General features: G+C 37.8%; 1 protein-coding gene across 4 annotated transcripts in view; it reads left to right on the plus strand.

The window, feature by feature from the left end:
• Window positions 1-17,726, plus strand: part of RASSF6 (Ras association domain family member 6) — a 64,021-nt gene that overhangs the window by 32,839 nt on the left and 13,456 nt on the right. For all 4 annotated transcript variants that reach the window (XM_043906486.1, XM_043906490.1, XM_043906487.1 and 1 more), the window contains 4 exons: window positions 3,749-3,827; window positions 8,220-8,359; window positions 14,839-14,936; window positions 16,344-16,528. In XM_043906486.1, the coding sequence (XP_043762421.1) occupies window positions 3,749-3,827; window positions 8,220-8,359; window positions 14,839-14,936; window positions 16,344-16,528 (502 nt within the window). The remainder of the gene's footprint in view (window positions 1-3,748; window positions 3,828-8,219; window positions 8,360-14,838; window positions 14,937-16,343; window positions 16,529-17,726) is intronic.

Below are 17,726 nucleotides of genomic sequence, written 5' to 3' on the forward strand. Positions count from 1 at the left end.
ATTCCATGTTTGAAAAACCAAGCTTTCTTAGAAAATCAATTTGTATATAACACATAAAGTAGTGGGCTTCCCTGGAGACTCAGCGGTAAAGAATCCGCCTGCCAATGCAGGAGGCATGTGTTTGATCCCTGGTTTGGGAAGATTCCCCTGGAGGAGGAAATGTCAACCCACTCTAGTATTCCTGCCTGAGAAATCCCATGGACAGAGGAGCTACAGTCCATGGGGTCACAAAAGAGTCGGACACAACTTAGCAACTGTACCACCACCGCAAAAAGTATATAGGTTGTTGGTACATTGTCAACTTCTTGGGTGTCCCTATGCCTTCTAGATGTGATGACAGATTTGTAAGCTGAGAAGACTGGATAGGGAATCCATTTCTTATCACCCATTTAATAGTTTTGTTAAGGCAACTGAACAGTTGCTAAACAGTTGGTCTAGGCTGGGTGGAGAATTCTTTGGGGCTGAGAGGAAAAGGTACATAAATTATTTTTTCCCTTTTTTTTTTTATGAAGTAGGGAGATCCATCAGTTCAGTTCAGTCGCTCAGTCGTGTCCGACTCTTTGCGACCCCATGAACTGCAGCACGCCAGGCCTCCCTGTCCATCACCAACTCCTGGAGTTTACTCAAACTCATGCCCATCGAGTTGGTGATGCCATCCAGCCATCTCATCCTCTGTCGTCCCCTTCTCCTCCTGCCCCCAATCCCTCCCAGCATCAGGGTCTTTTCCACTGAGTCAGCTCTTCGCATGAGGTGGCCAAAGTATTGAAGTTTCAGCCTCAGCATCAGTCCTTCCAGTGAACACCCAGGACTGATCTCCTTTAGGATGGACTGGTTGGATCTCCTTGCAGTCCAAGGGACTCCTCCCATTAGGACAGGTCTTCTCTTAGAGGACGAAATTTGAACCATTCATCAGATAAAAAATTATTAATTTGACAATAATTTCTTCAGTTCCTTGTGGCCTGGTTGCCCAAAGAAGTTGAATTAGAATGTTGTAGGGTATATTGTGTTCCCAGTATTGTATTAGGTCCATTGTTTCATCAGACGCATAAGCTAATCATCTTTAAAAGTTCCTTGGGTAAGGTCCACACAATAAAAACATGATGAGGTTTTAATATTTGGAATGCATTCACCGTTATTATAGCTGTTCACCTAACTTCTGAATTTTCTAATTCCTCACTTTATTGCACCATTAACTTACCCAATTTTATCTCTACACTATTCTACCACTCTTTCGTTCTTCTACATGCCAAAATCCTTCAAAGTGCCATTGTGGTGTCAGAAAGATCCTGCCTGTGGTGAGGAAAATATGTAATATATCTGTGGTCTTCAGTTACCTTGTGTTACACACAGTTTATAGATTGACCAAATACCTCAGTAAAGGGTCAGATAATATGTACTTTAGGCTTTGTGGACCATATGGTTTGTGTCACAATCACTCAGCTCTGCAATTATAGAAGGAGAGCAGCTACAGACAAATAGCAAACAAATTAGTGTGGCTATATGCCAATAAAATTTATTTATAAAAACTGGTGTCCTGGGAACCAATTTGCTGACTCCTTGGGTCATATGGAGACTTATTTCTGTGGAGAAAGATTTAGTCTGGTTCTTTTCAGATATAGAAACATTTTCCAAAGAGCTTGCTCCCAGAGAATAATCTTTCTAATTAAACATGGTCCTGAGGTAAATACTTTGAAGGATACGTGTGTACTATTCCTTATCATGCAGTTTTTATCAGAAACAGAAGCTGAGGGAATAAGATTATGTAAAAATTCATTTGCTTGTATTACAATTCTCACAGCTTAGCATATCAGGATTTGCATCCCAAGTGAACTGGAAATTTCCATATGTCACCCTGGCACCATAATGAAAGCTATAAAAGTGTTCATGCTCTTTACCAGTATGTTAGTTTTTAGGAACTATCCCACAGCAATGACTTCAATGAAATAAAATCCCTTGTGTGCTCAGTGATATTTAAAACAGAAATATTCGTCAACACTAGAATTCTAAGGTCAGCCAGTTGGGAAATGGTACAGTAGCATAAAGTAATTCTGCAGAAAAATTTTTGTGGTGTTTGTGTGGAGTATATTGATCCTTGAAAATAGGTACATTAAAAATTACAAGTGAGAAAAGTCAAATGGAATGTACGTTTACATGATCTCAAACATAAAAATCAATATACAATGAATTCTGTCAGTCAGTATTCAGAAGAGCCTACCATTAGCAAGGCTATGCTCAAATCACTGGGAAGACAGCAATGAATAAAACAGACCAAATCCCTATCCTTACAGAACCAGGATTCTTATGGGAGGGAGACAGATGTTAAAGATCAAAGGGATTTTAGCAATTACTATACCTGAAAATTTAATATCATGAGCTATCTCTCCCCTAAAACTGATCATATAAAAGAACTTTTCACCCTTTGATATGTTTAGCTTTATTTTCTGAATAATATTTTTTTCTGATCATTTCATTCAACCATTGTTGAGTTCTTACTATTTGCCACACTCTCTTCCAGGCACATGAAATATAGCATGAACAAAATATAAAAACATGCTTATTCTCTTGGAGCTACAGTTTAGTGGAGGAGATAGAATGTTAGATAAATATGTAGAATATATACAAGGTTAGATGGTGAGCAAGGGGCAGAAGTAAGGAGGAAAGTAAGATATGAATGTTGGGAGAAGGCAAATTTTCAGATTTGGTTATAAAGAAGGACTCTTTGAGAAGGTGACTTTGGAGGAAATAGTTGAAGAAAATGAATGAAGGACAGTGTGATAGCAGGCTGGAGGTCATCTCAAATCTTACCTACTATACTATCCTACCTACCTACTATAAATATATTGATGTAGAAATGGCAACCCACTCCAGTACTCTTGCCTAGAAAATCCCATGGACAGAGGAGCCTGGTGTATGCTACTGTCCATGGGGTTGCAAAGAATCGGACACGACTGAGCGACTTCACTTTCATTTTCATATACTCCAGAATTGTTTTTTCTTTGGCTGAGTCACATGGCTTGTGGCATCTTAGTTCCCCAACCAGGTATCGAACCTGGGCCCCCTCAGCAGTGAAAGCCTGGAGTCCTAACCACTGGACTGCCAGGGAATTCTCTTTTACTCTAGAATTTTAGACAAAGAATATTTTTAAATATCAGTTTGTTACTGTCAGATAAAGAGAATCTATGCTTAAACCATGTGGAGAATGACTCCTTCCTTGTTTATCAAGAAAATCTTTCAAAACAGTGCATAAATTAGCACACATTGTACATGCAAAACTATGTGTCTATATATAGGTTTTTTCCCCCACATAGGGAAGCCAAAGCTTTCATCAGGGTTTCAAAGGATACTGTGACTTAAATAGGTTGAGAACCACTGCTTTAGATTTTATTTTCAATACAAACTTTTGCAGCCAGTCATTTCTTCATTACAGAAAATTTTGAAGAACTTTTAAAAAATCAAATTCAACTTGGAAATTATTAATACATATCTTCACCAAGGGAAAATAACCATCTAAAGGTCAGATTTTGTTTGTTTACTTTGTTTTTCGTTTATGAATTAACGCCTTCAACATTTAGTGATGTCCTAAGAAGTTTTCAGCTTTCAATGACTTTCATTAAAATGATAGAATAGTAAAGATTCCATTGAACCATTACATTCTATTTCATACCTTTATGAATTGAAAGCATCATTATTGCCTTTTACCATTGAAGAGTCTAAGATTGATTGTAAGTGAATGTAATTTATTTTTCAGGGAACAACTTAATTCTTTACTGAAGACCTATAACATCTTTTATAGGAACCAGAAAAATCTGCATATTTTATATGGACAGGTAAGCTCATCAAAGAAATGCAATACAGTTTGAAAGTGAAAGTCACTCAGTCCAACTCTTTGTGACTTTAGTCCATGGAATTCTCCAGGCCAGAATACTGGAGTGGGTAACCTATCCTTCTCCAGGGCATCTTCCTGACCCAGGAATCGAACTGGGGTCTCCTGCATTGCAGGCAGATTCTTTACCAGCTTAGCTACCAGGGAAATGCCAAAACTACAAGTTTTCTGAGGGTGGGCTGCATCTGCTATATTGCCAGCCAGCACCCAGGGAAGTTTCTGGCATATGTATGTGTGTGTTAGTCATTCAGTCATGCTGTTTTGTGACTCCCATGGACTGTAGCCCACCAGGCTCCCCTGTCCATGGAATTCTCCAGGCAGGAATACTGAAGTGGGTAAGACATTTTCTTCTCCAGAGGATATTCCTGACCCAAGGATCGAACCTGGGTCTCGTGCATTGCAGGCAGATTCTTTACCAGCTGAGCCATCAAAGATTGATTCACAGAAAAAAAAAAAAAATTCCGTAAAAGTACAGAGAAGTCAGGATAAGTTGGAGTCCAGAATACAAATGGTCTGAGAAAAACAGGTGAATAATTTTAGTTATAGACTGAAAATCCTAGTTATACTGAAAATCCTAGTCCTGAAACATCTGTAAATTTCTAAGTATTTTTTGGAATGGGCAAACATTTAAAGTAACTTTAATGACATATTTGCTTTCTACTTTAAAAACAGAGTATGAATATCTTTTGAACAGCAATTCCACTAGAACTCTATCTTACAAATAATTCAGCAAAGTCCCGAATCTAGCAAGCATTTTTAAGGGTGTAACTGTTAGGCTACTGTACCAAGTGACCTTAGATTTTCTTTAATACGTTATTCTCTACAGGTCTCCCCACTCAGTCTTGTATCCTAATGGAACTCACTTCACATTTTTACAATATCTTCCTGGTCCTAGGGTACATTAGAACTGTCTACCTATGTTTAGATCTTCAGATGTGATGGTATAGCATTGATTTTATGCCACCCTTGGCATTTGGGACAGAAGGAAATTTATAAGCCTCTTTGTCATTTACTAGTGAGCCTAAATGATTTAGTTTGATCAGACATTTCAATTCCCCTCCCAAATGTAATTTTCTACAGAAGCAAGAAGTAGCTAATCCTTTTATAAAGAAATGGGCCTAAGTTTTCGAAATGGCCTAATTTAAAATTATTTCAATATTGTCCTATATCTTAGATCAGTAAAATGCATAACTGTAAAAATATAAACTTTAGGAAAAGATCAGAACTTTAAGGAAATTATTTTAGATTGTAATTCAACAGTTTCCATGCTTCCTTTAGGAAAATTTTGAATTTTGATGTGACAAGCATATGAATTGAGGCATGCCCTTTCTATTCTGTGAAATGGTGCTCAACTTACAAAAGTCATTTGTTTTTTTAAAATAAAGTCTTGTGTCTTACATAATTTTTTAAACTGCATGAATTAAAGTATATACTGAGAATATCAGACTGCTTAATCTTTTCATCTTTACTTACTGACAATAAAATTAGAATCCAGAATTTTCCAAGTCTCTGATTTAGTTGTAGTATGGACATGGTTCAGAGGGGCGGTGCATGGAATATTAGCTTTCTTAATCTCTGATTAATTAATGCAATGACTATTTATTGTTTACAACACAGCAGACACTGTTCTAAAAACTAGAGACAACAGTGAATAAATGAGAGAATGTCCTGCATTCATTCTCCTTACATTTTAGTAGATAGAAAAGAAACAAAAAAGTAAATTGTGCATTAGAAGGTGAACAGGCTGTGGAGGATAGCAAATTAGGGAAGAAGGCTCAGGAATCTAAGTGGATGAATAAAGAAGAACATTTGACCAAAGACTGAAAGATGTCAGGGTGCTAACCTTGCAGAAGTCTGTGGGACATGCATTCTGGGTACAGACAGCAGTCTGAATCAAGGTCCTGAGCCTGGCTGGTATAACTGAGGAACAGCGGGAAAGCCAGCGCTCCAGGGACCTCGTGAGAATGGACTGGTAGAGAATAAGGTAGCTAGAGAAAGAACTGAGACAGAGAGGGTGCTAGAGAATGTGGGGTCTTGTAGATCACTATGAAGACTTCAGCTTGTGCTTGAAGTGAGGTGAGAAGCCCCTGAGGTGTTGAGATATGATCTAAAGATTCATTTTGAAAGGGTCTCTCGAGCTAGTAGGAATACACAGAGGGACAAGAGAAGAATGAGGTAGACCACAGAGACACTATTGCAATAATCTGGCAAACAATGACAATGGCATAGACCGGAATTGTAGTAGCGCACATGGTGAGCATAGCCATATCGGGGATATATTTTTAAGGTCAAGCTAATCAGACTGGCTAATGTATTGCATTTGGAGATGTTCAGAATGAAAGAAAGATTAACGGTGACTGTAACAATGTTGACCTGAGCAAGTGGAAGAATGGGAGTGGTGTTTAACAAGATGGGGAAGGCTGGGAAAGGAAAATGTTTAGGAGAGAAATTTCAAGAGTTAACTAGGAACATATTAAATTTGACATCAAGCTTGAAAGCTGAAGTTTAGGGGAAGGGTTAAGGTTTGGGTTGGAGATCTAAAATTGGGAGCTACCAGTTTAGAGATGGCATGTAAAGATCACTGAGGTCACCAAGGATATCAGTGTAGATCTACATGAGAAAAGGCCTAACGATTGAGGCAATGAGACTACAGAAGTGTAACCAAACCTTCAGGGATAATTTATGTAGTTAATTTCAAAAGAGATGTTTTCTGAAATTAAAAAATATTCTCATATTCCTCATATGAGAAAACCTCATTGTCTGATTATAGTTGGAGTATTTCTTCTTGAAAGCAAAAATGAGATAACCTCAGAAGATCAATTATTCTATGAGTTTTTGATATAAGGGATTCATGGAAGTATAATTAGGCCAAGGAAAGATGTCATACATCAATAACTAATGTGTAGGCCCTGCATCATGTACTGTCATTTCAGAGAGCAAATTGTGTTTGGTTATTAAGAACTGGGGCTTCCCTGGTGGCTCAGAGGTAAAGAATCTGCCTGCAATGCGGGAAGACCTGAGTTTGATCCCTGGTTCATTCCCTTGGAGGAGGGCATAGCAACCCACTCCAGTCTTCTTGCCTGGAGAATCCCCATGGACAGAGGAGCCTGGTGGGCTGCAGTCCATGGGGTCGCAAGGAGTCGGACAGAACTGAGTGACTAAGCATAGCACATAGCACATTAAGAACTGATAAGTACCTGACTTCACAATAATCTGAAATGTTGACCCAAAAGTGGGAAAAAGAGCAAAACTCTGTTTCAGGAGTGACTCCAAAGTAGGTTGATCAGCCAAAGAAATAATAAGGAACAACATTTACTAAGCACTTTAAATGTCAGCCCCTATGATTCAGGGACTGTTACGATCTAATTTTTCAGAAGAAGCAGCGCAGGTTTAAAGGTGTTTAACTTTTTGTCCAAAATCATATGGCTAGGAAGTAGCAGAGCTGCAGTTTAAACGCAGGACTATGTGATTCTACAGTCTGGAGGCTTCACTACACATTCAAGTAGGAATTGAGTCATTTATGTTTTTTAATAGTTAATTTTTCATAATAACAAGTAGCTATTAGATGTTATAGTAGTTACTGAATAGATGAAATAGTCTTTCTATTTTTCAAATTTTTATAATAATATAACTCTACTTTAATAAAAGACTTTTGCATATACAGGAGAGAAATGGATTAGAAAATACATTCTATGTGAATGTGCTTAGCTATTAATATTTACATTCAGAGAATGAGTAAGTGTTCAATCCTGTTTACTAGTTTTTCTTTGTTTGCATGGAATTTCCTTCTTTTGTTATATTTCCAACTTAAAAGAGAATAAGTGCTATTGATTTTTTCAAAAATATCGTGTTAAGCATTTTACACCTTTTTACATACATTATTTCACTTTTTCTGCATAATAAGTATGTGAGCTAAATTTTTCCTCTTCAGAAATGAGAAAACAACCACTAAACTGATCAACGCTGTTCTCATTTCTACTGTAGTACAGCTTTTAATTTTGCTTTAATTTTAAGTTAAATAGAATTAGAGAATTAAACTTCCACTTAATTGAAGAATCAAGAGTTCAGGAAACATTTTAGCATACTGTGCCCTCTGGTGGGCATGTCGTTACCATTAGACTTACTTTGCTGGTTGTCACTGTTTTAAAAAATAAAAGAATGTTTCAGAAATAGGATTGTTTTGTAGATAAATTTAAAAGCCAAATAATCCCACCTGGGAATTTTTTTTTAGCTGTTAGGATGTCTTACAGACTTAATTTCTACACCTTCAGTTAAAACATTTACCTTCTATAAATAATACAAAAGCAATGTTTGAGATGGTTGGCTTCTTCCCTAGACTGAAGATGGTAACCTAATTGTTGAAGGAATGTTGGACATTTTCTGGGGAGTAAAACGGCCTATCCAACTGAAAATACAAGATGAGAAACAAATCCCTTCTTTCGGTGTGCTGGAGTCACCAGAAGCTTTTTCCAAAAGGTGAGCTAGCTTTTATGGTTTTACTTCCTTAGAAAATGATCTTCATAATTATCTTCCTTGTGCACACTCTTGAAGATGAAAGCTCTAAAGCTTATGTCCAATCTTATTTAATCCCCCAGCAACTCTACAAAGTAGGTGTTCAAAAACCAGGGCTCTGAGAGGTTAGGTGGTTTGTGCAAGATACCCAGTTACCATCCAGCAGAGCTGGACTGGACCCCAGGTCTGTGGGCGCCAGAGTCTGTGCCCTTGACCTCTCTGCTGTAATTCTTCTCTTCTGGGAGCCTTCATTATTTCACTAGAATAGATAAGCGATACAGGCAAGATTTCATTAGCCTGCTGTGCTTATCAGCAAAAAAGGAGGATGAAATTTAAATTTCCCCTTTTCATGGAACAAAGGGCTTTTCCTGCTTTCTGGAAAGGAGACTTATGTTCCGTCTGATTACGGTGTCCTGTTAAACAGGATCAGGACAAAGGACAGGTGAAGCACAATCCATGCACGGAACAGTTCCCTGCGCAGGTTTATGTGACTATACCGTGAAGACATAAGTAGAGTTGATAGATATTTTCATTATCCTTTACAATGTTTAGGCTTCCCTGGTAGCTCAGACAGTAAAGAATTTGCCTGCAATACAGGGGACCCAAGTTCTATCCCTGGGTTTGGAAGATCTCCTGGAGAAAGGAATGGCAACCCACTCCAGTATTCTTGCCTGGAGAATATCATGTCAGAGGAGCCTGGCAGGCTACAGTCTTTGGGGTCGCAAAGAGTTGGATACAACTGACCGACTAACACACATATAAATCTTGTTTTCTTCTCCCCTCCCTCCCTTTTTGCCTTCATTGTCAATCACTGGCTTTCTAATGCATCTTTCTTTTATGTATTCATGGAGATATCAACCCTTCTCTTCATCCACCCTTCCATATAACTGGATGAGCTGGAGTTCCAGTAGGACAGAGGATGGAGAGAGAGCAGTGAGGACCTTTTCCTCAATCTGACCTTTGGCCATAACCAAGGTGATACCCATATCACTGTCAGGGAAGCCCTACTTTTCCCTTGGAGAAACACAGAAGTCTCACTATTGCAGAGGTTGCACACAAGTTGCACACCTTGCCAACCTTTCTCCAATGTTATGCTCCTGTAATTCTGAACATTCTGTAATTGCCTACACATATCATGTGGTTTCTTACTTCCCTGACTCTGCCTAGGAGCCTACCTGCTTCTCGATATCCACTTGCTAGACTCTTCCACCAGTCTTTTAAGATTCAGGTCAGTAACATTTTCTCCAGAAAGCCTTTTCTGACCCTTCGGTCTGTAGTAGGTGCACTGACAACTTTTCTATGTCACTTTCAGAGCAGGCTGTTAATTGAATTTTCATATACCTGCCTCCCCCTCTAGTCTATGAGCTCCTCATGGATAAGGAGCTTGCCTTATTCATCTTTATCCCCATGCTCAGCAGTGAGCCAGCACAAAGACGGGACTCAAAATATAGTATTGAATGAAACCCTCAGAATCCTGGTGGTTAAATACCTCTGCCCTGCTGTGTGAACTTTCTCTCCATCTACCACTTCTGATTAGTGTCCCTCCCATCCAAGCGATCAAAGGACAAAGAGTCCAACACTTATGAAATGGCAGAAGAGGAACCACAGACTTAGGCAATCTGATGAAATCCTGTATCCTTCACCTTCAGGTACTAAGTGATTGATGGGCTGGTGGTTCTAAATGACTAGGAACATCATTTAAAAGTAGAAATTACCCTGGGTGCTACTTTTAGGAAACTATACAAGATATGAATTTGGCAAAATTAGCTATCATTCCTCATATTGCCTAAGAACTCATTGCAAAGTTCTCCGAGCAGTCAGCTCCTTTCGATGCATTTTAATTAGTCAAATCATGAAAACTTAATTAGTATGAGACATTATGGGGAGATGTCAAGGAAATGCAGTAAGCTACCTAAATTATCACATTAAGCTCTCATGATTTTGAATATGTATCCCAAGATATATTTTTTAATTTTCCAAATTAAAATTCAAAACACTTATTCCTAGAAACCCTGAACTTGAGGATGAGTTTCAAGAGCCCAAGCAGACAAGGTATATTAATGCCTTTCCATATTCTATGGAAGATTATAAATTAATATTCTCATGAGTTGCCTTCCATAAAATCCATTTGCCTTTTTCATTTTTTATCAGAATAATGCTGTGAACCAAAGATAAATTATCTCCTTTAGGGACTTCCCTGGCAGTCTGGTGGTTAAGACTCTGCACTTCCAATGCAGGGGACATGGGTTCAATCCCTGGCTGGGGAACCAAGATCCCATATGCTGTGTGGCAAGACCAGAAAAAAAAAAAATCTATCTCTTTTTGTTTCAAGTTGAGATAGACTACCCTTGAAAACTTTGCTTGCTCTTTACCACAGTAATGAGACTTACTGGGAGAATATTTGAAGTGCATATTTGCAGGATATCAGATTTTTCTGGTGAGTAAAATCGTCAGAAAATGACCGCACTCCTCTCCCACAAAAGAGCAAGATTAGATTCAATTGATTCAATTGTGATTAGTTATCCAAGAAGCCTTTGTGGGGACCAGCTGAACAGTTAGCCAGAAGTTGTAGCACAATTTGGAATAACTGTTCCTTGACCTCTTGTTCCCTAGTGGGATACAGTCCCACCTAAAGTATTATGTGTGCGTGAATGCTAAGTCACTCAGTTGTGTCCAGCTCTTTGTGACCTTATGGACCATAGCCCATGAGGCTCCTCTGTCCATGGGATTCTCCAGGCAAGAATACTGAAGTGGGTTGCCATGCCCTCCTCCAGGGGATCTTCCTGACCCCAGGCATCGACCCTGTGTCTCTTAAGTCTCTTGCATTTGCAGGCAGGTTCTCTACCACTAGCACCACCTGGGAAGCCCCTCAAGTATTATACTTTGTTTGAATTCAGTTCTAGACACCCTCACTCTGGTTGCCATCCTTTAGGTGGTATTATTTAAATTTTGAGCCTTGAGTGAAATTGTATAAGGAAATGGACTATCACTACTCACTCCCTAAGAATTTTTATTGCTCCCTTTCTCATACTGGGCTTCTGCAGGCAGAATTACACCTCTGTTCTCTCAGGTTCACAGACTTAATATCTCCAGTGGTTGGATGTGGTACAAAAGATGTGGACGTTGTGTACTCAGCTGCAGGAAGGGCTATAATCTTTTCTTTCAACTCACCTTTGGAGGGAATCAAGCTACTTTGTTTACATTATCTTTGAAATGAGTCACCTTGAATCAGCTTAATGGGAGTGGTAACAGTTTAAAAACAAATCAGTTTGAGCTGTGACCACTTGTGATCCTTTATGGAAACACTTCTGTGGGCAGTACTTTGATATCTCATAACTGGTCCAAGTATTTTGTTTTGGAAATTTTTTGTAAAAACAACCTTACTGAGGTTATGTTTGCTGGCACCAGTTTCCCGTTCTGTTTTCAATGTCTTTCCAAAGTCTGCTTTGACATGCTTTGGACAAGTCATGGCAGAAGGGCATAAAGAGCAGAAACTGGACAGATGTCCATTTGAATAACATCAATAGTGTTTTTCCTTTCTTACCATGTGGGTAGAGAAGTCACCACCTTCAATTTGTCTGTCAAATTTTGACCTCCTTTTTTGCAGCTCATTAGAATACTTCCCCACAGTTTAAATTTGCTAATGGTATTTATCCTGAAACTTGGTCAGAACAAGGCTGACATGCCCATGCTTGGGCAACTTAAACTATTTGATGTTACATAAAGTTCCACCAGTTTTCTTTAGAAAACTTTGGGTCACTGCATTCAAGCTTAGTCAAGTGCACAACTGTATATGGAGACACTTCCAATTATAGTCTGGAGCTGCAAAGGGGTAGGCTGGGGGTTGGTAATTTGGGGGTGGAGGCGCTTGTTTTTGCTAAGATGGTAAGGAAGAAAAGGGGCCAAACACTGGCTATATTAAGCCATGTTTGTTCCTCTGTATTTGTGTGACATCACTGAGCTGAGAGAGGGTGAGGACAGGTGTCAAGTTGGGCAGGACTACCAAGAATTTATAGCACATCACTGGTCTGGTATGCTTGGGCTCTCTCGTCTTCCCCCATGGGAGACAGCATTGGGTTGCTTTGACTTTTTAGTTTCTATTTTCACTATTATTCTGTTTTGTTTTTTTTTCCGTGATTAACCCACTCCAGTATTCTCGCCTGGAGAATTCCATGGGCAGAGGAGCCTGGCAGGCTACTGTCTACGGGGTCTCAAAGAGTCAGACACAACCGAGAGACTAACACTTTCACTTTCAACACTTTTCTATGATAATCACATCTGCCTTTTAAATTAATCTTCTATACATTGATAATTTTGTCTACCAAAAGAATAACTAGAAAAGGGAACCCTCCTATACTGCTGGAATGTAAATTGGTATAGCCACTATGGAGAACAGTATGGAGGTTCCTTAAAAAACTAAAAAGAGAGCCTCCATATGATCCTGCAATCCCGCTTCTGAGCATATATCTGGAAAAGATGAAAACAATAATTTGAAAAGATGCATGCACCCGAGTGTTCAGAGCAACACTGTTTACAATAGCCAAGACCTGGAAGCAACCTAAATGTCCATTGACAAATGAATGAATAAAGATGATATAGCATATATATACATACAGTGGAATATTATTCAGCCATAAAAAGAATGAAATAATTTCACTTACAGCAACATGGATGGACTTGAAGAATATCACACTGCATGAAGTCAAAGGCAAATATCACAAATATCATTTACATGTGGAATCTTAAAAATGATGCAAGTGAACTTATTTACAGAACAGAAACAGACACAGAAAACAGACTCATGGCTACCAAATGGAATATGCAGGGAGGGATAAATTAGGAGTTTGGGATTAACAGATACACACTGTTGTATGTAAAATAGGTAAACAAGGACCTACCATATGGCACATATGCTACCATATAGCATATTCATATCACCTAACAACCTATAATGGAAAAGAATCTGAGAAAGAAATATATATACATATGCATACATATATCTTAACCACTTTGCTATACACTTAAAACACTGTAAATCAACTATACTTCAATTTAAAAAAAGTAAAAGGAAGAATAACTAGGGTCTGAGTCAGGGCTGGAATTGTTCTCCTTTGAGTTAAAGTTACTAAGTAAAGTTGTTGGACTTCTGGGACATTTGTTTTTGACTGGTTATATCCTGGATGGTAGAGCTTAATGGAAAATTAATAAACCTGTTTATTAGGATTATCTTATCTATATCACAAGGCTATTACTGTGAGACTCAAATGATGTAGAAGTTGTAAAAAGACTTCAAAGGAATTCAAGGGTCAAAGAAGAAAAGGATCATGTTTATTCGTATTTACCACCATTTGTATGAATAAGCACTTTGTGGTGTTGTTGCTACCAGTGACATTTGGGTAGAATTAATGTCACCAACACCCTACAGGTGAATGTTTTTTGGCCATAAGGAAAACAGACATTGGAAGAGACTCTCAGTAAGAGCTAAGACTAGTCCCAGATATGATAGTTATCTATTAACCTAGAGAGATCTAGGAATACCTTGGGTCCCTAATGGCTGCAGATCCATCATGAAATAGATATAGATGACGGGGACTGTGATGAGGATGACAATGAAGAAGAAGATGACCACGGTTGCTTTTTTAACACATATTGAGTGTTTACTGTGTGTTGGGTACTTTTTCAAGGATTTTACATAAATTAACTCATTTAATCCTTCTCAACAATCCTATCCCACCTCACTCTATGTCCATCCCCATTTTACAGGTGAGAACACTAATGCACAGAGAAAATAAGCAACTTAATTAAAGCCAGAGAGAAAATAAAAAATGAACCTTGGTCCAACTGGTAAAGATAAGCAGTTGCCCAGTTTTATTTATTCTGGGCATTAGAATGCATTGAAAATTAATAGTACACTTTATAAATCATGATGTCCCAGAAAAGGAATCTTTCCCAGAGATTTTCCTGCTTTATAAATTGCATTCTTTGTAGTGCTCAAGGGTCTTAAACGATAGGTTTTATATCTTATTATACTGGAATCACTTTACCTTAAAATGCTTTGAATACAATAGGAGCTCAATGCAAGTTAGAATAAACACTTTTGTATCTGAACTCACTGAAGAGTACAGTGAGGTATCTGTATAAGAATGGATTTTGTTGATTTCTACACATTCCGTACATTTTACAGAATCTATATAATTTTTTGTTTCAGTATGTAACTAACGTACTGAAGCACATCCTAAAAATCAGTACAAGAATTAATTAAAATGCATGTTGACTACTCTGGTATAGATATAGTTTTACTAATATAAAAATTGTTATAATTTAGGCTGGTATGTCTACCCACAGAGGCCCATGGTACTATATTAATACTGTAAATCTGGAAACCATCATAGGCCCTTTGATAAATAGAGTTGATATCACTTACACAATTTATTACTTTTCAGGGGAATGACACGCTGGGGAGAATTTGATGATCTTTATCGCATTAGTGACTTGGACAGGGATCAGATTCCAGCGTCTGGAGGAACAGGTTCCCAGGAAGGTCAGTATCAAACTCTTATTAATGAGGAGACTTTCTTAGATACTATAATGCATGAATCCTAAATGTTTCTCTGAAATATAACATTTTATATACCATTACTTTTTAAACTCTTATTTTATATTTTAAAAATGTATCTTAGGAGCATACCAACTTAAGTCACTACAATGCTCATATAATGTTTAAGAACCTTACTTTACTATATAAAAGCATTATTTTTTTTAAAAAAATTGTATTAAGTCACTTAGCTTTATTAGATTAGGGAGAACTAATGGTTTGAATAAAGCTTTTCATACATAAAATTGTTCAATATTTCCCCCCAAGGATTAGGATCATTTATAACACTCAGTAGTTGTTTATGTTAAGACCAAGCCCTTCAGGTTGAATTCTACATCTTTTGAGAAGCTAAACATTTTAGTTAATACTTAATATGACATGGCTTCTCAGAGGCAGATATGCTGGGTTTCCTACATTTGATAGGGTTGTTTTAAGCATTTATATGGCTGAGTTGCTCTGCTCTGTACCTGAAACTATCACAACATTGTTAATCGGCTATATTCCAACATAAAATAACAAGTTTAAAAAAAGAGAGAGAAATCTACTTAAACATCCAGTGAGTTCATATCAAATTTGACAAACCAATGGAAAATGCCAGCTTCTATGACCTGTGACATCAGTAATCATAACAACAATGATATAATACTGTTACTTTTCTGTCATTTACTGAGACAGGCATGATATCTTGTATTTTACATGGGTTTTCATTATATGGTATATAGAGATCCAAGGAGGAGCTGATGACTGAGACTGGAGTGGGGTTCACATTTCTGAAATGGTGCTATTAGCAAGCTGATTTCAGATTGAACAAGGGTATCATGCTGGCATTATCTTCATGAAGCTACCAGCAACTTCCAATGTGTAACTAATTTTTTTCAAAGCATTCTCAATTCATCCCCTCTACTGTCCTTTAACAACTCATATTCTATAACAAACATGATGGTCCTTCCAGGACTCCCTTATTTTTGTCTTATGACCTTTTGGCATCTTTTATATGATGGTCCTTATATTAATAATTAATCCATTGACAACACTCATTTCAACACAGGGGAATCCCAATATCTTGCCACCAAAGATACAATAAAAATCTATTTGCATTTAGCACCCGTGCTAGAGAAAGATGAAACATCATTTGCTTATACTCTAACTACAATTAAATTAAAATTCCAAGGTAAAATGGAACACAAGTGTCACCAGATGGCCCTATTCTTAAACAAGATCATTGCTATTTTCTGTTTAAAAGAATTTTAGTCCATTGCTTAGCCACATAATTATTTATTAATACTAATGCATCCATGATGCAAAGAGATGAGCAGCTAAATTATATGGGTTTATAACCTTTATTCTTCCCAGACTATTTATCTTATCACAGTAGCACTCTGAAGCCTCATGCAAACAAAGAGCCTGAATCCCCATTCCTCTACAGAACTATGAGTGAAGCAACCCTGGTGAGGAAAAGGATGAAGCCTCCGATGATGGACAGAAAAGACAGACAGAAGCATAGGGCCTCTATTAATGGACACTTTTATAACCATGAAGTGAGTTACAATTCCATTCATGTCATTTAAAAGAATGCTGTCTATTGTGCTAACAATATCACTGTATTGAATTTACAATTCAAACTTACAAAACTATCAGATACACTACTGCTATTATTACTGGGTACTCTCTGCTTATTTGGCATGAAATTGTGTTGCTGGATTATCTCATTACTCACTAAAACATCATCATATGAAGTAGATACTCTTATTTTCCCTATTTTACATGTGAGTTAACTGAGGCTCACAGCTGCTGTTCAATCACCCAGTCATGTCCAACTCTTTGCGACCCCCTGGACTGCAGCACTCCAGGTTTCCCTGTCCCTCACCATCTCCCACACTTTGCTCAAATTCGTGTTTATTGAGTCAGTGATGCCATCCAACCATCTCATCCTCTGTCGTCCCCTTCTCCTCCTGCCTTCAATCTTTCCCAGCATCAGGGTCTTTTCCAGTGAGTCAGTTCTTCGCATCAGGTGGCCAAAGTGTTGGAGCTTCAGCATCAGCCCTTCCAATGAATATTCAGGGTGATTTCAGGATTGATTGACTGCTTTGATCACCTCAGATTCACAGAAATTCACAGAGGTTACACAATTTATCACAGGTCACACTGCTTTTAAGTACCAACTCTGAATTCAAATCCAGCTTTGTCTGATGCCAGAACCCAAGTTCTTAACCAGCATGATTGGTGAACCCTAAGTGGCAGACCCCATGATACACACTGGAAATATACAGACGGCTCAGTTGGTGCCTTTGCCAGCATGGAGCTTAGCGCTTGGGCAAAGAAACCAATACATCCATAAATGTCATTAGAATCATGTAAGTGCTACAAAAGATATTGGTTTAAAGTATATTCAAACATTAAATTTGAAATAAAAGGATTAAGTCAACTATAACCCTGATTATTCTGATCAGTTAAATTTCTAATTCTAGGTCTTACACATATATACATATCACTTTTTACACAAGTGCAATTATAGTTTATATAATTTATATTTTGATTTTTTTCACTTAATATGTGTTGAACTTATATGTGCCTTTCTGTAATATTTATAAGACATTTAACTTGGCCGAAAGTAGGAAAGAGATCATTTTTTTTCTAGAACTCAAATTTTTTATGTCATGTATTTTAACGATCATTCATCCATTCATTTAATAAACACTTTAAAACCACTTTATGTGAGGCACCATTTTAAGCTCT

This window comes from Cervus elaphus, chromosome 6 (assembly GCF_910594005.1).
Source record: "Cervus elaphus chromosome 6, mCerEla1.1, whole genome shotgun sequence".
Taxonomy (NCBI): Eukaryota; Metazoa; Chordata; class Mammalia; order Artiodactyla; family Cervidae; genus Cervus; species Cervus elaphus.